Source organism: Opisthocomus hoazin, chromosome 25, assembly GCF_030867145.1.
Source record: "Opisthocomus hoazin isolate bOpiHoa1 chromosome 25, bOpiHoa1.hap1, whole genome shotgun sequence".
NCBI lineage: Eukaryota > Metazoa > Chordata > Aves > Opisthocomiformes > Opisthocomidae > Opisthocomus > Opisthocomus hoazin.
The window spans coordinates 11,142,538-11,161,490 of NC_134438.1; the positions used below are offsets into that span (position 1 = coordinate 11,142,538).

The following is an 18,953-nucleotide window of genomic DNA, read 5'->3' on the forward strand; positions in this document are numbered from 1 at the left end:
AAAAGGCAAAGGGCTGCTGATCACTCTGAAAGAGCCATCACTCTTAGTTTAAAATCATGTCAAATTTTAATTTTGCAAAAATAAGCCTTTGAATCGCCTGAGAGGAACAGAGAGATCTTTACGATAACTAATGGAAAAGTGTTTTAAAACAAATATTCACCTGATGAGTCTGCACACTAAGCGCTAACCTAGAAACTTTGAATAAGAGTGAAGCCCGCATTTATGGCTAAATTTAGGAGAAACACAAGAAGAAAACCAAATTTATAAAAACAACCATTTATTAATTGTTGCTTTTAGTGATACAGAATCTCTTTTACATGTTGCTTATCTGTAGAGTTCTACTCACACTCTCCTGAAGAAATACAACAGCATTTTTCTCAGTTAAATCAATGCAAAGCCGAGCTTCACCTTCAGGATAGTAGAGCCCTTTCTCTCAATTGCCGAAGTTCTCCTGAAAACAAACAGAAGACCACCTGTGTGTGTGTTTTAGAGAAAGAATTAAAGGTAGGTTTAAAGGAACCAGCAGGAAGAGAAGGAGGTGGGATGGCTAGGCGAGCAACTGGCCTCCCAACTGCGACCCTCTCCCAGACTGACTGCGTCCCTTCCACTGGGAAAACGCACCAAGCAGGGTCTGTAAAGCTGCGTGAGCGGGATGGTGCTTTTAGTACGGCACATCCTTCATTATTTTGATTCTCATGTAGGGGAGCAAGCTGAGCTCCCAAGACACTGAGATAAGGAATTAAACCTTGAGACAGAGAAGTAGTTGGGAAGTCTGGTGCTAACTCCAGTCAGACTTCACCGAGGTGTTTAGCAAAGCCGTGCTCCCACGGCTATACGCCGAGTTAGCTGGTGTGCACGTCTTGGGGACACGCTGGGCACGAGCTGAGCGAGGCAGGCGGGACAGGGGAGAGACACAAAGGAAGAGCCATAAATGTCCAGGCAAACATCACCGCCACCCTCACATCCTTACCCATCCACCAAGGGCCTCAATATAGTTTCTGACTTGAGAATTTCCATTAATCACTTGTATGAGTTGGTTGCAAAGCACCACAGCTGGGACTTTCTTAACAGCAGATGTTATCAATTTCACAGAAACAGTGAGAAAAGCTCTCTCGTAGCCCAGCTCAGGGTTCTGGTCACTCCAATTCCTGCTGAGAGAGTCCACGGCAGCCCCAAACTTCTCCATCTGCAAGCATTGAGACGGCAGTTTGAGTTTCTTTTTAAATGACAGTGTGATAAGTAAGTCTTGCCTTAAAATCCAACATTCAGTTAAATTCCTGCATTTGCTGCTCCTACCCATGACCAGAGCAGGTGACCCCACAGCCTCCCGGTGACTCCCATACAGCGTCGGGCACTCCAGGTAGGGCTCTGCTGTGCTGGGGCTTGCACGAGCTGCAGCATGGCGGGAGGGCTGGGGAGGACAGTCGGTAGTCCAGCGGGGCTGCAGCGAGCCTGGGCGAGACCTGCCTGCGGTGCTAGCACCAGCAGCGTGCCGGCACGGGAGCTGGGGCGGCAGGGCAGGCTGGAGCCCCCACTCTGCCCCTCCGCCGCAGTCTTCCTCCTCCCCCCCCAGCTGCCCCACCGACACCGGGCTGCAGAGCATCCCCGGACGGCCGGTCAGCCCAGGCAGCTCCAGGGCTTCGCAGGCAGTGAGCAGCAGCTCGTCAGGAAGGGAGGAGAAGAGGCAGCTCCCAGCTCCCCGCGCCTCATCTGGCCTCCGTCCTGGCCACCGCCACACAGGAAAGGGGGAGGCTGTGGGGCATCGCCCCCGTCCCTGCGGACCCCGGCTCCTGCAGCGGGAGCCGTGCTGCTCCCCGGGCTTTGCTGTTCTCTGACACCAGGCTGGCCCACAGACAAGGAGCAGGCCAGGCCAGGCACGACACGGTGCCATTTACCTTTCCATTGAGCACCTCAGCAAGAGCCTCCGAGGAAACCCTTTCAAAATCCATGTTGCACTGGTCCCCCATCTGCCGCAGGCGACTGGCAATCACGACGGGGTCGAACGTGGTGGTGGGCTCTTCTGCAGACTGCACAGGCTCTGGAGCAGAGAGAGCAGGGTGAGCGGGTTCAGCATAACGCACTACAGGCGGAGCAGGAGAACACACACCGACAGCCCGGCCTCTAAAGCTGCCTGCTGCATCTGAAACGCTGCCTTCGACGGGCATGGTGGCGCCCACTGCTTCAAGCACTCGAGAGGTTAATGCAGGGTAGACCTGTGACAAGACACATTAGGAAATGTAAAACCAAAGTCCCTAAGGAACGTCATACAGCCATTCAAGTATTCATCGATTTACAGGGACTTAGGAAATGTAAAACCAAAGTCCCTAAGGAACGTCATACAGCCATTCAAGTATTCATTGATTTACAGGGACCGAGGGCTCCGTGCCGTGGGTTTGTCTGGGTCTCTTTCCTCCCACCTCAGCTGCTTGCATGCTCAAGTCTCAGTTCACTCCCACTCCTCTTCCTCCAGGGGCATCCCTAAGGCCTCTCTTCTACCCCTCCGGATTCTGGCAGCTCCTTCCTCCCCGGCTACCAGAAGCAAGCAAGGGAGGTCAGAGGAGCTGGAAAACATCTCATCTTTCTCTGCTGACTGCAGTGACACAGCAGCATCAACCCGACGGCAAAGCCCTGCCTGCATTCCCCCAGCACTGCGAGGCTGCAGATCGTCACGTGCAGTCTTCAGAGAATTTGGATACTATACTCCAGGTCTTTTACGACTAAGTGCAAACTGCAACATTTCAAAGCTTCACAGTGACCCAAATTTGGGAAGGTTTTCGCAAAGGAGCAGGAGGCGTACTTCACAAATTTCACATAAATTCACACAAATTTCATACAAAAGCATGAGAACTTCTCAGCTAAACTACCTAAAGGGGGGGGCAGAGCGCCTGAGTTTAAGCATTATTCCCTTAAAGCATCCTGAGGGGGAAAAACCAACAACAAAGTATAATTTATTTTTTCATAATCTTACCAAAACAAGGTTCAGCCAGAAGGAGCTACCCAACACTGTTTTCAGCAAAACCGTTTCCACATCTGATGCAGTCAAAGAACCACAGAATGTTCGGGGTTGGAAGGGACCTCTGCGGGTCATCTAGTCCAACAGAACCACAGAACCACAGAATGTTCGGGGTTGGAAGGGACCTCTGTGGGTCATCTAGTCCAACAGAACCACAGAATCACAGAATGTTCGGGGTTGGAAGGGACCTCTGTGGGTCATCTAGTCCAACCCCCCTGCCGAAGCAGGGTCACCCAGAGCAGGCTGCACAGTACCTTGTCCAGGCGGGTCTTGAATATCTCCAGAGAAGGAGGCTCCACAACCTCCCTGGGCAGCCTGTTCCAGGGCTCCGTCACCCTCAGAGTGAAGAAGTTCTTCCTCATGTTCAGACAGAACTTCCTCTGCTTCAGTTTGTGCCCATTGCCCCTTGTCCTGTCGCTGGGCACAACTGAAAAGAATCTGGCCCCATCCTCCTGACACCCACCCTTGAGATATTTATAAGCATTTATTAGGTCCCCTCGCAGCCTTCTCTTCTTCAGGCTGAACAAGCCCAGCTCCCTCAGCCTCTTTTTGTAGGAGAGGCTCACCATCCTCATAGCCCTCCACTGGACTCTCTCCAGTAGCTCCTCATCCTTCTTAAACTGGGGAGCCCAACACTGGACACAGGACTCCAGATGGGGCCTCACTAGGGCAGTGTAGAGGGGAAGGAGAATCTCCCTCGACCTACTGGCCACACTCTTCCTAACGCACCCCAGGATGCCATTGGCTTTCTTGGCAGCCAGGGCACACTGCTGGCTCATAGTCAACCTTTTGTCCACCAGGACACCCAGGTCCCTCTCCACAGAGCTGCTCTCCATCAGGTCCGCCCCAAGCCTGTACTGGTGCATGGGATTGTTCCTCCCCAGGTGCAGGACCCTGCACTTGCCCTTGTTGAATCTCATCAGGTTCCTCTCTGCCCAACTTTCCAGCCTGTCCAGGTCACGCTGAATGGCAGCACAGCCTTCTGGTGTATCTACCACTCCTCCCAGTTTTGTGTCGTCAGCAAACTTGCTGATGGTACATTCTAAGTCTTCATCCAGGTCATTGATGAAGAAGTTAAACAAGACTGGGCCCAGTACTGACCCCTGGGGCACACCACTGATTACCAGCCTCCAACTAGACTCAGCACCGCTGATGACAGCCCTCTGAGTTCTGCCATTCAACCAGTTCTCAGTCCACCTCACTGACCACTCATCCAGCCCACGCTTCCTGAGCTTCCCTAGGAGGATGTTATGGGAGACAGTATCGAAAGCCTTGCTGAAGTTGAAGTAGACAACATCCACGGGTCTCCCCTCATCTACCCAGCCAGTCATGCCATCGTAGAAAGCTATCAGATTGGTCAGGTATGATTTTCCCTTGGTGAATCCATGCTGACTACTCCTGATAACCTTCTTTTCCTCCACTTGCTTGATGATGACCTCCAGGATAAGCTGCTCCATCACCTTTCCCGGGATGGAGGTGAGGCTGACCAGCCTGTAGTTCCCTGGGTCCTCCTTCTTGCCCTTTTTGAAGATTGGAGTGACACTGGCCTTTCTCCAGTCCTCGGACACCTCTCCTGTCCTCCAGGCCCTCTCAAGGATGATGGAGACTGGCTCAGCAATGACATCTGCCAGCTCCCTCAGCACTCGTGGGTGCATTGCATCGGGGCCCATGGATTTGTGGGTGTTGAGATTGCTTAAGTGATCCCTCACGCAGTCCTCCTCGACCAAGGGAAAGTCATCCTCTCTGTGGGCTTCTTCTCTTACCTCCGGGGCCTGGGATTCCTGAGGGCCTGCCTTGGCACTGAAGACTGAAGCAAAGAAGGCATTCAGTAGCTCTGCCTTCTCTGCATCCTCCGTCACCAGGACACCTGCCTCATTCAGCAGCGGCCCCACATTGGCCCTAGCCTTCCTTTTGCTGCTGATGTAGTTGAAGAAGCGCTTCTTGTTGTTTTTGACATCCCTTGCCAGATTCAATTCCAGGTGGGCCTTGGCCTTCCTCATCGCATCCCTGCATGCTCTGACCACATTCCTGTATTCTTCCCAAGTGGTCTGTTCCTCTTTCCACATTCCGTGGACCTATCTCTTCCACCTGAGCTCTGCTAGAAGCTCCTTGTTCGACCATGCAGGTCTCCTGACTCCTTTGCTAGATTTTTTTGCACCGCTCCTGAGCGTGGAGGAAGTGACTTTTAAACAGCGACCAGCACTCTTGGACCCCCCTGCCTTCGAGAGCCCTGGCCCATGGGATTCCTCCCAGTAGCTCCTTGAAGAGGCCAAAGTTAGCCCTCCTGAGGTCCAAGGTTTTGATCCTACTTATCACCGTGCTTCCTCCACGCAGGATCCTGAACTCCATTTCATGGTCACTGCAGCCAAGTCTACCTCCAACCTTCACATCCTCAACCAGTCCCTCCTTGTTTGTTAATACAAGGTCCAGCAGAGCGCTTTTCCTTGTTGGTTCCTCTACCACTTGCATCAGAAAGTTATCATCGATGCTCTGTAGGAACCTCCTGGATTGCGCCTGCCTAGCTGTATGGTCTTCCCAGGTGATGTCAGGGTGGTTGAAGTCCCCCATGAGAACCAGGGCCTGTGACTGTGAGGCTGCTTGCAAGTGCCTGTAGAAGGCCTCATCAACTTCCTCCTCCTGGTCAGGTGGCCTGTAGTACACACCCACAGTAATGTCACCCGTATGAGCCTGTCCCTTAATTCTAACCCATAAGCTCTCAACTTGTTCTTCATCTGCCCCAAGGCAAAGCTCAACGCACTCCAGTTGCTCCTTCACATATAGAGCAACTCCACCACCTCTCCTTGTTGACCTGTTTTTCCTAAAGAGTCTGTAGCCATCCATAACAGCATGGCAGTCGTAACGATCTGAAAGCAGGATCTTTCGAAATAAAGCAGTGGGCAACTTTATCTGAAGGCATCACTGCCTGATCCAGCCCCTCGCCCACCAGCCCTAATCCCAGCCTGGCTGCTCTCGCTCGGGTGCCGGCACTGGTTCCTGCAGCCCCGGGCAGAAGCCCGCGTCTCCCGGGCGTCTGGGGCAGCTCCGCAGCACTCGGCACAACCCAGGCAGTGGCACAAGCGTCCAGCCTAGAGAGGGAAACGAGCAACGAGCAACACGCTAATGGAAACGCTTCCTTTGGGCAAAGCGACAAACTTCCACGAAGCTTCTGAGAAACGGACTCTGCTGCTACCTGGTGTCAGCAGGATCTCAGTCTTTCTTGGGACATTTTAACTGGTTTGTTGCTGAGAAAATAGTGGGAAAAGCAATACGAACACAGGCGAAATTCTGGGTTTCTTGCAGCATCGCCCAGCAAACCAAAGTAGCCCAAATGACACTGGGAGCTTTGTGAAGCAAAAACCACATTCTGTCTCATGTGTTAAAGCAACTGTTTTATCCGTTAAGCAATGCGAGCTTTCTTCTTGATAATGACAGTTAAAACTTGTCCCACCCCGTTGGTTCGGAGCAAGTTACTTAGGACCTGCAGGCCCGTGCCGCGCACAGCAGCGGGCAGCACCTTCCCTGCCCGCACTGCCTGCGTCCAGCCCCACCGCGGCAGACTGCGGCTGTGGGCTGCCTGGTGTTCACACAGCTTTACCTTGCTCTCACTTTTCCCCCAGAACAGAGACAACCTGGAAGTCCTCACAAGCCTGCATTTCAGGAAACTCAACAACCCCCAGCTACAGCCTCCTTCCTTTAAGTGCTCATTCAAAGTGCTCCTCTGTCATCTGCAGCAAACAAACCATTTTTGGATCCCACAACAGGCCTTACCTCCCACATCTGTCTCCAGGCTCCGGCACTCGGTCTCATGTTCACCGAGCAGGTCAGAGAACAAGGCTTCCACAACACACTCTGTCTGTGCCTCGAAAGTCGCCATTGCCCTGTGCCTGCCCGTTACAGAGCTGGCAGGGACAGCACCGCAGCCGCTCTCCTTCCCAGGTGAGCTTTGCTTCCAGGTTTGGCTTCCTTTTTGCAGAGCTGCACAGGTTCTTCTTTCTGGGAAGAGCATGACCCCAGGCTCCTCCCTGGGGCAACATGATATGCCAATATTTGCTTCCTTAACTGTCGTCATTCAAACAATGGGCGTGGTTTAGTTTCAAAATAAGACATTTCTGTTAAGATTAGCTGAAAAAAATACTAACAAGTGTTAAGGTGTCTGGATAAACGGCTAGAAGCTCCAAGTCCCATCCCAGACAGACTAGACTCGGTCTAGCCACAGTGGAGAGAATGAGAGCTTGCCAACAAGTTTTTTTCTGAAAACTGCATAATGCCAGTGCTCCAGTGCAGCTCTCCGTAAGGGCAGGAATACAGCATGTGCACAAAGGCACTGGAAACTGTTAACAGGAGCCCTGCTAGAGCTGACTTCTTATCTACCTTTGATTTCACCTGTAGGTAGCTCACCTGTTACAGCAATTTGGCATATGAGACTGAAATAAATTGTTACACAATTGCTCCTTCAACCTTTGCTTCACAGAAGTTGAGAACGAAAAGCCCTGTCCGATGCCGAGGCAGGAGCTGGACTGCAGTGCTCTCCAGATCCACACACTACTGATCAGATGACTCCATCTTCGCAGACTTCAAAGTCAAGAGCTGAACAAACAAGTACTCCAGAAAACAGCCAGGGATGATTCACATTTTTATTAGGAAAATCAGCAATAAAATCTAAACCCTGTTGTGTAACAGTGACAGCAGTCTTTCAGTGAAGTGTATGGAAGGCATATTGCAATTTAAAGGTACAATACAGCCATTAAAAGAAATTCAAAATTACAAGAAATGTTACAGAACAGGGTTAACAAAGCCACTCCTTACAGAGCACCATACAGCCCCATTACAGTCACCTGTGTACCTCAACCTTAGTCAAGGCCACTCACGGCCGTGACACGGAGTTCTTCTGATGACACTGCACAAAGTCCAACTCTCCGTGACTCCAACAGAGCCGCGCGAGTGCTGTCGACATGCTCTTTGAAAGATAAGTCCTGAGGCTGGCTGGAGCGTAACACTAAAAACTGTAAAAATGTAGTCACATAGTACTGCACCACCTCGTGCACTGTACTGCGAGGACAGGATTACAGTACTGCACAGAAACAAGTACCGCACAGTGCCACAGGTTAGAGCAGGGCGTCAATAAACTGAGTGGCAGATGCTCTCTATTAGCCCCCACCCTCCCACCAGAGGAAGGAAAAAGGAGGAAAAGGGAGAGAGACTTGCAAACTGAATATAAAAGGTTTTACTAATAACACTAATAATACTAATAATATTAAGAGAAATAATGCAGAATATACAAAACCGACAGTTTCCTGGAGCTGGTGCCGGTCACTGGGTCCCGCCATCAGCTGCCAGGCAGCACCAGGAGGTCCCGGACCGGTCTTGGCAGCAGGCAGGAACTGGGCTCAGGGGCGCACGGATCTGAATCTGGATCAGGATCACAGGCAGAACAATGAGCAGGGTCCTCTTCAGCAGCCGGCCATGGATGAAGAGAGCGAGACCCTCGTGACCCCCCCAGCTTTAAACTGAGTATGACGTGCACGGCATGGACACCTCGCTGGTCAACATCGGGTCACCTGTCCTGACCACCCCTCCCCGCAAGTACAACCCCTTCCGACTCCTCACTCGCAGGACCTGAGAGGTCTGTCAGTGACCATTATAAACAGGGGCCTTTTTCCGCATTCCTTTCCTACCGTTAGCTCAGTGTAACTATAAACATCAGGCGTTACCAGCTTTGGAGCAGGCAGTGTCTGTAAAACATGCTGCCAGCTTCAGAAAAACGCAGTTACTGAGGAGAACTCAGCTGTAAGAAAGATGCAGTAAAAGAGTATCGGTTCTGTTTTAACCAAAACCAGGACACACAGAAAAACAAACCTTTAAGCATCCACTCCAGTTACAAAGTAACAAAGGTAAAAATCTGTATCAGAAAAAACTTCATATTCCACACAGGCTAATAATCTAAACAGCAATTCTTCAATTGTGGGTGCGAGTACCAAGGCCTGGCAGCTCACTGACGTGGCCGAAGCGATGCAGGCTACACAACCCACGCCACGTCGGCTCACGCAAACACCTCGTACACAACCGCACACGCCTGCATTTCCTGACAGGAGCCCTGAGGGGGGAATTTCAGAGGGCGATTCATGATTACAGTAACACATTTCAACTACAAAATGCGCTTCTTTCAAGAGAAACATGCCGGTTCTAGTGAGCGCGACGTACCCTGTCCAACCGTAAGTGAAGCTACGATCAAAATCTGTCTATGGGACAGAAAACTGAGTCACGTGTAAAGGAAGCCAAAAACCAAACACTTCTCTCTTCGCTGCACTGCTCCTCTTAATGTGAGATAACCAGCAGTCCTGGAGTCTCTGAACTGTTTTTTTGAATTATCTACAGTTCTCATGAAAAAACCTCTCCAAGACACATCCCTGAATTTTCCTCGTTCCTGGTTCCATCAGTCACATTGGTGTCTTGTGACAATCACCACAGATGCCACCACTTCTGTGACTCGCGCCCGAAGCAGCCAGCTCACGAATGCGTCACCGCGCCCTGTCGCCAGCCCAGAGGGAGGACAGACCCTTCACCAGCTGCAGCTGCCCCCACCCCATGTGTGCTTACTAGGCCCAGGAAAGGGCTGCTAACACTCCTGCAGTTTAAAAGCACAAAACCAGCATCAGGTATGGCAAATTAAGCCAGAGCAATAAACTTTTTCTGCACTGTGAGCAAGCATTCTACTGGGACCCCAGTCCGGCAACGGCCCCCACGACTGTCCTCAACACTGAAAGAAAGGTTCGCAGTGCCTCCGGCTTCGCCTCACTCTGCTTCACCAACACCTGCATCTCCGAGTCGGCCGCCTCAAGCAAGAGCTCTGCGAGGAAGAGGCAACCTGTGTCGTCCTGAGCACTGAGATAAGCTTTCCACGGCTGGACGCCAGCTTTGCTCATAGCAATAGTCTGGATGTGGACAACGTGCAGAGCTGTCTGTATGGTATCCGGATGAGCAGTCCCACACCAGGGCAGAGAGAGGTGGCAGCTCATCTCCAGGCTCAGCCAGGTCTTCTCAAACTGTTCTGCAGTCAGGTGAACATCAGGAATTAAGGTCAGGCTGCCTGTATCAGGATGAACCTTGAGGACTTCTTTATTCCCTTCAGAAACCAGTGCCTCTGAAATGAAACCACAAACATGTGAGATGCAGCACGTAAGGTGCAGCTCCCGATTTCACAGAGAACATCTCGTAGAGCCATCAGATGAAGCAGGCTGGAATCACAGGGCCTTCAGCAGCATCCCCTGGGCTAGTGAGGTGGTGATCAGCCGTGCACTGCACAAGACAGTTGGAACACTAAGACGGCATTCTGAAAGCACTGTGATCACCTAAGTGAGAACATCTACTGACAAGGGGAAAACGGATTGCAGATGAAGGTGAGGCAGGTTACCTGTGTCTCTGTTCCTGGAGTCAGCACAAGGAGAACAAGTGTAAGAGGGTTCTGCTGGCTGGTGAGCGGTGATGAGTGCCCAGCATTCTCTGCCATAAACTGGTGCAAGAGTATTAAACTCTGATGCCCATGTATTCACAGGTCGCTCAGTTCGGTCTTCCAGGAGCCCCAGAGAGGGGTCAGACTTGGGGCTACACAGGACCCTTTTCACTTCTTCCACACCAGACTGCAACAGGCGATAGTAGAACAATCCACGGTCTCGTACTGCCATATCCATCTCCTCCTCTGGGAATTACAGGGGACATAATTTATGGAGAATTCTATCATCCAAATTTCCCCAAAGTACTAAAACTTAATTACTAAAAACAGATTCCCAGGGGTACAGTGTAAGCTTGTTACACTCACCACCAAACAGCCATGGGCCAAGGAGCAGCCTGAGGCACAAAGCCATGCTACTTTGCCATCCTGGACGGTCTCCTCACAGCTCGGATGCTGACACACAGCATCCGTGCACTGGGGACACAGCCAAACCAGGTCCCAAAATGCCTGTACTACATCTTCTGTGAAACAGAATGAAGAGAACCCACCTATGCAGTAATAGAGCAGTCTCCCTAGCATGTCCTGACACTCAGCAGGACGAGACAGGAAGAGTCGCACCAACGCTGTCAGAAGCTCCATCTTCACTGCTGGGAACATCTCCGATTTCACGTTCTCCACAAAGTCCTCTAACACATAGGGGGCATTCGGTACTTTCTCACCATGCGCGCCCAGGAGCCAGATCAGCGCTTGCTTGCCCTGAAGGAACCACAGAAAAAATAGCAAATAGACACTGTCTACCAGAAAGACAGTGCTGACACAAAATAAACAGATACAAGTGAACACATCTTCCAAGATTTCTGATCTTTGCCCTGCCAATCGCGACCTAAAGGAGTGCCAAACAGTCACTGTCCACCCACCCTCAGCTGCCAGCCCATGGCACAAAGCCACCTTACCTCACTGTCCTGGATGGCGTCCTCACAGCTGGGCAGTGCCCGACACACAGCATCCGTGCACTGCGGACACAGCCAAACCAGGTCCCGAAAAGCCTGTACTACCGCTGCAAGGAGACAAAATGCTCAGCATTCCCCGAGAGTTGTAAAACCTCTGGGGCGGGGTGGGGGGAATCCAGAAAACTCCACTCCAGACTTCACAAATCTTAGCTAGGGAGGTCAGTGGCTTGCTTGTGACTATGACCCAAGACACCCTTCTTCAAAGTCCCACAACACTGCGTTTGTCAGAGCAAAGCTGCACCAAGTCGAAAATAAAGCGCTGGAACTTCAGATGGTTCCTCTGCCTGCTGGAAAGTAATCTCTCTTCTGGACATTCCCCAGACACTGACTCATGATGCTTCAGACACACAAGGTTAGAATGACAAATTAAAACTAACACCAATTCAAAAGGAGTCTCATGAACTTTAGGTCAGAATTTTAAAGGCTCTGCTGCCCGCTTAGAGAAACACCAGTAGCTTTTAGGACCTCATTCAACAGCTGAGTGCAAGTGTGTGATTTTCAAAACTGAAAGCAAGACCATTTAGAAGAGAGGGCCGAAACAGCAATGATAGGAAGTTAGACCCGAGGGCAGCAGAAGAAAAACAGAAGCCTGGGCACAACTGAATGAGGCTATTATATGAGGAACAGAAATCACAAAGATTTCAGAATCTATTAATCATCCTGGCCCTCAAACAGTCACAAAAACTTCTCCGCCGAGTCCCTCGCTCCCTAAGTCAGTGGGCAGCAGCCAGAAAGGAGCCTCCACATCGGACCACGAACACAGCTGTGACCATCTCCCCCTTCACCACAAAGAGCAGTTCCTAAGGAAGCAAAAGCTACAACATCCGGTCACAGTACACACCCCCACTCCACCAGCAAGACTTCCACCTGAAGATGCCAATTAAATTAAAAGCCAAGTGCCTTTCAGAGCCTCGCATCACAAGCTCCAGCAAGGCCACTTCCTGAAAGCACAAGCCAGGCAAACAACCTGCAGACGATCACCTGAAGTGATATGCTCCTGCTGCAGCCCCAGGAGCTCTGTCAGAATCCCCACACACTGCTCTGTGTATGTTCTTGCAATATTGCCTGCAGAGACAAAAAAGGACATAAAAGTCAACCTTTTATCCAAGTGAAATAGGGACCACGAGCCCAACTATTCATCACAAACTCACTTTAAAGAAACAAGTCTTTCTCTTTTCCTTTTTGACTACGATTTCTGAAAGCATAGTCAAATGAGCTTATTCACAGACAAGGGGGTATGTTCCTTTCTCTGAAGCCACACCTCACAAGAAGTCTGAACTATTTTTAAACGTAACACATAAGAAAGGCATTTTAGCATCCCTGGCTTTCTCCTTATGAATACTATAGAAACTCACCTATTTTAAAGCTTACAAAACCAAAACTAAAGTGCTCCAAAACACCTTAACTCTGCCCCCATCACAATTCAAAGAACAAGCAGTTATTAAAGCAGCTCCTCCACCCACTACACAGTTTCATTCAACATTAGAAGGCTCATTAATAAGATGAAATGACACACTTTCTTTAGAGCATCGCATCAGAGCACAGACAAGATTCAAGGACATGATGCACAACCTGAAACAGTTCAGTACCAGGACTTCTGAAAGAATCAGCACAATCGTGGTTTAGAAACACACTCACGCAAAACATTCCTGCGTAGGCTGGTCTACAGAGGCCTGTACTGCTTCAGCACAGATCAGTTATTTGGCATTTGCCCAGACATACTTCAGCAGAGAAAGGCCTGCCCTAAAGCTTGAGGGCTGCAGCCGCTCGCGAGGCAGGACACAGCTCTTACCTATGGCGAAGATTGCCCCTTGGGCAAGCTCTACCGACACATCAGTGCAATAGCCCTTCAGCTCCTCCAGCACTTGCTGTACGTTTTCATCATTCACCAGCTCACACAACACCTCCATCTTCTGGCATTTGATGTAGTGGGGCTCTGAATATGAACAGAAGAACTTTTTGTAGTGGCTGCTGAAATGGCCCGGAAGGCTACCAAGGATCTGACGCACATGGCACAGCGCAGTGAAGCAGAGCTCCCTGCTCTCGGAAGTGCAGGCAGACAGCAGCGGCCCCTTCACTCTCACCAAAACATCTGCCTGCACATGTGGGTACTCCCTGGCCAGCACCAGGAAAAGCTTGGTGGCTGCCATCACGACGCTGGGGCTGCTGCTTTTGAGATAGCCATCCAGTAAGTTGAGTATGTCGAAGAGTTCCTCCTCACTGCGGGGTCTGTAGCGCAGAAGGAAGGTAAGCACCTCACTTTGCCCCCACGGATCCAGATCAGCCATCCTGCCAAGAGAATAAACGCTGTCTGCAGGAGTCTGTGAGCACACAAAGACCTGTGCTGCATAGAGTAGAGGCCTTAGCCTCCGAGTTTCTTACGGTCTCTGCTCCAAACCAAATGCTACGCTTCAGAAGTAAATACCCCAATTTTATCTTAAGAGAATTGATCAGTTTATGCACTTAGGCTTAACTCAGTATCAGTCACGTGCACTTTTGCTGGTGCTCCAAGCCAGACAGCAACATTGGCAAGAACCCGGGACAGAGCAACACCCCTCTTTCACCAGATCATGTAGAATTATCTACAGAAAAATTAATTTCTTCAAGCAATGGGTAAGTTATATATTTTTCAATGGACTGGGAGAGACATACTAGAACACACCTGTCCGACAAACATATCATGTATACCGTCACCAAAAACACCTAATGACATTCATCTACAGTTCCAAAACAAACCACCGGCTGAAGCAAAGACTCCCTGGAACAGCAGGGCATCTCAGATTTCTCTTAAGGCCTTAGCATAAAAGTGATGTAGTTTCTCCTGCGATGGGCACCTCCAGCTTTGGGTGCCTGACTCCCCCTGCAAATTCTGACAGGAGCCCAGAGATTCCCACTCTGCTATCACACGAAATGGAGGAACAAGAACGAAGCTTCCAGCACCATCTTCACAGCCAAGAGAACAAACCTGTTGAGGAGATGATGGGCGATGGGTTTGTTGATGACAACTCCTCCCTCCTTCTTCAAGATCTCTTCCAAGGCCCTCAGACAATTCACGACTACAATAGGGTCCGGGTCACGAAGCAAACTGTACAGCTCGTTCACCAGCGCGCCGTCTGCCAAGAAGCAGGGGTCTCCATGTCAAAGTCTGCTGACACGCTGCAGTTTAACCACTGTCTACAAGAATTTATGACAGACAGAAAACACGGCCTGAACTGGGAGAAGCAGTCGGCAAAACTTCCAGTGCTGCAGCAACATCTGCCCTGGGCCACGCTGCTCCGTGGAGGCGACTGCGAGGACGGCACCCGGCCGGGAAGGGGCCAGGCGCTGCGGGCGGCCCGGCACGGTGTGACGGGGCTCCCCCGACACGGGGCTCCCCGACACGGGGCTCCCCCGACACGGGGCTCCCCCGACACGGGGCTCCCCGCGCCGTGCCCGCCCCCCCCGCCGCCCGCTTACCCACTTCGCTGTCGCCCTGCAGTGTCAGCATCCTGGCGCAGCCCAGCACGGCCGCTCTCCGCACGTAGCAGGCCCTGTCGCGCAGGCCGCTGAGCAGGGGCTGCCGCAGGTACTCCTGGATGCCGGGCATGCTGCGGCCGGGAGGGCGCGGTCAGCGGGCCGCCGCCCCGCCCCCGGCCCCGCCCCCCGCCCCGGCCCCGCCCCGCCCCACCTGAGGCCGCACATGCTGCGCAGGGCGAGCCCGCGCACGGCGGGGCTGGGGTGCGAGCAGTCCTTGCGCAGCGTGTTGACGGCCAGCAGCGCGAGCTGCGGCTGCCGCGGCGCCTGCGCCCGCACGTAGAGCGACGCCAGCTTCTTCTGCACCGCGTCGGCCGCCGCGCTGGCCTTCACCATCTCCGGGAACAGCGCCGACACGTCCGCGCCCCGCGCCATGTGCCTGCGGCGGGGACACAGCTCAGCGCCGCCCGCCCGCACCCGCGCTCGCCGCCGCTCCGCACCCGCCGCCTCGCGCCCCCGCCCTACCGGATGACCCGCAGCACGGCGGCGCGGTACCGCAGCCGATCCGCCTGCACATGCGGGTTGGCCAGGGCCCGGCGGAGCTCCCGCAGCGCCTCCTCACCGCCCAGGTACGGCATGGCCCGGCCCGGTCCCGCAACGGCACCCGCAACCTGACCCGCTCCGCGGCCGCCGGCCCCGCCACCCCGCCCCTGACGTGACGCCCCAGCCCCGCCCAGCGCGCTGCGCACGCGCTCCCGCCCCGACGCGCGGCGCGGCTCCGCCCCGCGCCGCGCTGCCCGCGCCTGCGCGGCGCCGCCCGCCAAATTCGGCGGGAAGCGGCGGGTCGGTCGCGCGGGCGGGCGCCATGAGCGGGACGGTGATCGCCGGGACGCCCATCGCCGTGGACTGCTGGAGCGTGCGGCGCGCGGCCGGCGCGCGCCTCTTCTTCCTGTCGCACATGCACTCGGACCACACGGCCGGGCTGTCCAGCACCTGGAGCCGCCCACTCTACTGCTCCCCGCTTACCGCCCGCCTGCTGCACCGCCGCCTCCAGGTACGTGCGCGCGGCCCCGCCCTGCCCGGCGCCCGCCGCCCCGCCCTCACCGGCCCGGCCCCACCCTCACGGCCCGGCCCCGCCCTCATGGCCCTACCCGGCCCGGCCCCGCCCCCGCAGGTGCCAACACACTGGATCCGGCCGCTGGAGGTGGGGCAGAGCCACGCGCTGGGCGAGGAGGTGACGGTGACGCTGCTCGACTCCAACCACTGCCCCGGCTCTGTCATGTTCCTCTTTGAGGGCGCCTTCGGCACCATCCTCTACACAGGTACGGGCAGGCCCCCGCCACCCCGCCGCGCCCCCACTGCGCCCTGACGCCCTCTCCTTTCAGGGGACTTCCGCTACTCGAGTGCCATGCAGGGCGAGCCAGCGCTGAGGGGCCGCCACATCGACCGCCTCTACCTGGACAACACCCACTGCCACCCGCACCGGTCCCTGCCCTCGCGCCAGCACGCCACGCGCCAGGCCGCCCGCCTTATCCGTGCGCACCCGCAGCACCACGTCGTTGTCGGTGAGTGCTGCCTCACACCACGGTGCCCTCACCTTCCCCTCCTGCTGGCGTGGCCCCGTCCCCGGCACGCTGCTCATGGCTCTCCTCGCAGGTGTGTACAGCCTGGGGAAGGAGACGCTGCTGGTGGACCTGGCCGTGGAGTTCAGCACCTGGGTTGTGGTGAGCCCCTGGCGCCTGGAGCAGATGCGGCTGCTGGAGCTGCCCGATGTGTTCACCACTGAGGAGGGGGCCGGCTGGATCCGTGCCGTGGATGTTGCCGAGATCCGCTGGGATACCCTGGTCAGCTGGAACATGTTGCACCCTACCATTGCCATTGTCCCTACTGGCAGGCCTGTGAAGGCCACCCACCCCAACATCCACCCCATTCCGTACTCGGATCACTCATCCTTTTCAGAGCTGTGCGAGTTTGTGAAGTGGCTGAAGCCTTGCTCGGTCATTCCAATCGTGAGGGGCAGCATGTGCCAGGCTTACTTTCAGAAATATCTAAGTTCTGCCCCCCAGGCACTTCCTGACCTCGAAATCCCAAAGCCTGTGCAAGAGTCTGTACAGCAGCCAAGCAAGAGGAAGGGGCGGGAACCCATGTGTCTCTTGAAAAGAGCTGCTCAGCATTCTGTGCCCCGAGGAGTTGTTTATGAGTCCCCAGAGAAATACACTGAGAAATCGGAAGAGTGCATGGGTGTTACGGTTCCTCCACCGATCTGCTGCGAGTCAGCTTTGTGCTCGAAAGAAGGTTGCACTTCTTGTCACACGGACAAGGAGAAAGGGAAGGAAGAGCAGAGTGGTGAACAGCCAGGAGCAGCAAGAGCTGCTAGCGCTGTTTGCCAGGCAGCTGCTTCTGATGAGCACTTTCCGACTGGATTTGCAGAGCAGTTTTTACTCACTCCCTTAAATGTCCTGAAGCAGAATTCCTCACAGAAATTTGACAAGCTGGTAGAAGATTTCTTTAGGAGGGGAGAAGCGTCCTGAAAAATTGCGCGACACTTGCCAATGCCAATGCTGTAATAGCAGTGATTCTAGAGGTCTTGCTGCTGCACCCCCTTTTCTGTGCTCCAGTTTCCCATCGGGAGAGAGGAGCTCAGCTATGGGGCTTTACTTTCTTTACCTCTTATTAGAGGACAAGGAGGAAACTAGAACCAGTTTGTACACATTCGATTTTTAAAAAAATTATTTATTTTTACATCTCTGTACCTCTGTTGGGTCTTCACACTACACTCAGGCAGTGCGGTCCCACTGTGTGTGTGCCTTGTATCCACTTTTTGCAGTGACTTGCCAGTCTCTTGTGCAAAAGATACTGCCAGGTGGATTCAAGCTGAGCTGCAGAGGGCGTGAGCTGCCTGCAGCTGAGGTAATTAATGGGGTTGGATGTGATGAAAGAAGCAAGAAGGAGGAATCTGAGAGCCCCAAAGATTCTTCTTTCTATATGCATGTAATGTGTTATTGACAAGGAGCGGTTCATTCCAAGATGAATTACAAATATTATGTAGTAAGGTATATTTAAAAAATGGTGCTTAAAGAAATCTACAAAATGAAGTGCCTATAAGTCTATTCCTCTATTTTTTATCTATTGTTCTACTAATACCTCCAGACAGCACTGCTTTTGTATCCAGCAACTGCAGCTGGATGCAGTTCTGTTCTGAAAGCACCATCTCAAGGTTACTGGCTGTTAAAAATAAGGATTGGCTGGGTTCTTGAGTTCTGGACTTTCTGGAATGGGTTACTAGATGCTCTGCACTCAAGTCTGCACATCTGAATTCTGCTTGATAGCAAAGCACTTCTGGTAACTGCAAGCATTCTGCTGGGTCCACTGCCTGCCCATCCACTGCCAGTTCTTATCACGCAGTGGCCAACGGGAAGGAAGATAACAAAACATCTGCTCTGTGGTGTAAAGTGCTTGGTCTTAGCAGCATTGTTTGGAAGGAATACTATGGCTGAACAGCAAAATTGGCTTTGTTAGTTGGAGGTCAGGCACTTCTTTCCCACTCCAGAGAGCTGCAGCCTGGCAGTCAGGATGTGTCCGTAGTGTGACTGGCCAGTGGGTACCCACCGTGGGGCCTGGAGACTCTGTAGTTATTTGTGCCAAACTACACTGGCAACACTACAGACTGGTTCCCCGTGGGGTCAAGGCAGCAACACTAGAGTGGAAATGGTCGCAAGGCACTTTCGTGGAGCCACAAGCCAGCTTGTTACTCAGCTTTGCGTAGCCTTCTTTTCATCACTTTAGGTACAAAATGTTTCATGTAATCAGGATCAGTCTCCTCTGAATGTAGTGCCCTGCGAGGTCTCTCCAAGACCAGTCAGCTAGCAGGATTGAATTCCCTCAATCAGGCCAGAAAAGGAAGCGTTTGCTCTTTGAGTAAAGCTAGGGATTTTGGAAAGCAAAGATGCCTGTAGATGCAGCAGCCACATCTGTTAGAAACAAGGCTGTCCTGAACAGTAATCATGCTGACAGCCAGAGTGGGTAT

The 18,953-nt window shown here is 53.0% G+C and overlaps 3 protein-coding genes across 5 annotated transcripts; 1 reads left to right on the forward strand and 2 right to left on the reverse strand.

The window, feature by feature from the left end:
* Positions 1 to 291: 291 nt before the first annotated feature.
* On the reverse strand, positions 292 to 7,024 carry BCL2L15 (BCL2 like 15). Its single transcript, XM_009939039.2, has 4 exons — positions 6,782 to 7,024; positions 1,896 to 2,038; positions 971 to 1,186; positions 292 to 451 (listed from the first exon to the last, which is right to left on the reverse strand). Exons 1-4 carry the CDS (start codon positions 7,017 to 7,019, stop codon positions 434 to 436), a joined length of 615 nt encoding a protein of 204 aa, XP_009937341.2. The 5' UTR covers positions 7,020 to 7,024; the 3' UTR covers positions 292 to 433.
* Positions 7,025 to 7,638: 614 nt separating this feature from the next.
* Positions 7,639 to 15,631, reverse strand: AP4B1 (adaptor related protein complex 4 subunit beta 1). 3 transcript variants are annotated; one of them, XM_075443167.1, is made up of 10 exons: positions 15,452 to 15,631; positions 15,141 to 15,365; positions 14,930 to 15,060; positions 14,439 to 14,586; positions 13,266 to 13,762; positions 12,455 to 12,538; positions 11,417 to 11,520; positions 11,012 to 11,219; positions 10,425 to 10,709; positions 7,639 to 10,154 (listed from the first exon to the last, which is right to left on the reverse strand). In XM_075443167.1, exons 1-10 carry the CDS (start codon positions 15,562 to 15,564, stop codon positions 9,724 to 9,726), a joined length of 2,226 nt encoding a protein of 741 aa, XP_075299282.1. In that variant the 5' UTR covers positions 15,565 to 15,631; the 3' UTR covers positions 7,639 to 9,723. The 3 variants fall into 3 exon arrangements, with proteins under 3 accessions (XP_075299282.1, XP_075299284.1, XP_075299283.1); XM_075443169.1 differs by having other exon boundaries at positions 15,549 to 15,614; XM_075443168.1 differs by lacking the exon at positions 12,455 to 12,538.
* A 120-nt stretch (positions 15,632 to 15,751) lies between these two features.
* On the forward strand, positions 15,752 to 18,078 carry DCLRE1B (DNA cross-link repair 1B). Its single transcript, XM_075443170.1, has 4 exons — positions 15,752 to 15,980; positions 16,101 to 16,248; positions 16,312 to 16,491; positions 16,583 to 18,078. The coding sequence occupies exons 1-4, from the start codon at positions 15,792 to 15,794 to the stop codon at positions 17,455 to 17,457; spliced, it is 1,392 nt and encodes a 463-aa protein (XP_075299285.1). The 5' UTR covers positions 15,752 to 15,791; the 3' UTR covers positions 17,458 to 18,078.
* Positions 18,079 to 18,953: the final 875 nt, after the last annotated feature.

What these genes read in the sequence shown, in the direction of transcription:
- BCL2L15 (XM_009939039.2), bottom strand. Translation starts at nt 7,019, where the DNA reads ATGCTCTTCCCAGAAAGAAGAACCTGTGCAGCTCTGCAAAAAGGAAGC. An exon ending in CCTGGAGACAGATGTGGGAG is followed by an intron (nt 2,039 to 6,781) that starts GTAAGGCCTGTT and finishes TCTCTGCTCCAG; the next exon opens with AGCCTGTGCAGTCTGCAGAA. An exon ending in CTGAGGTGCTCAATGGAAAG is followed by an intron (nt 1,187 to 1,895) that starts GTAAATGGCACC and finishes CAATGCTTGCAG; the next exon opens with ATGGAGAAGTTTGGGGCTGC.
- AP4B1 (XM_075443167.1), bottom strand. Translation starts at nt 15,564, where the DNA reads ATGCCGTACCTGGGCGGTGAGGAGGCGCTGCGGGAGCTCCGCCGGGCC. An exon ending in GCAGGGCGACAGCGAAGTGG is followed by an intron (nt 14,587 to 14,929) that starts GTAAGCGGGCGG and finishes GCTTCTTGGCAG; the next exon opens with ACGGCGCGCTGGTGAACGAG. An exon ending in AGGGGCAATCTTCGCCATAG is followed by an intron (nt 12,539 to 13,265) that starts GTAAGAGCTGTG and finishes TTGTCTCTGCAG; the next exon opens with GCAATATTGCAAGAACATAC.
- DCLRE1B (XM_075443170.1), top strand. Translation starts at nt 15,792, where the DNA reads ATGAGCGGGACGGTGATCGCCGGGACGCCCATCGCCGTGGACTGCTGG. An exon ending in TGCTGCACCGCCGCCTCCAG is followed by an intron (nt 15,981 to 16,100) that starts GTACGTGCGCGC and finishes CCGCCCCCGCAG; the next exon opens with GTGCCAACACACTGGATCCG. An exon ending in GCAGCACCACGTCGTTGTCG is followed by an intron (nt 16,492 to 16,582) that starts GTGAGTGCTGCC and finishes CTCTCCTCGCAG; the next exon opens with GTGTGTACAGCCTGGGGAAG.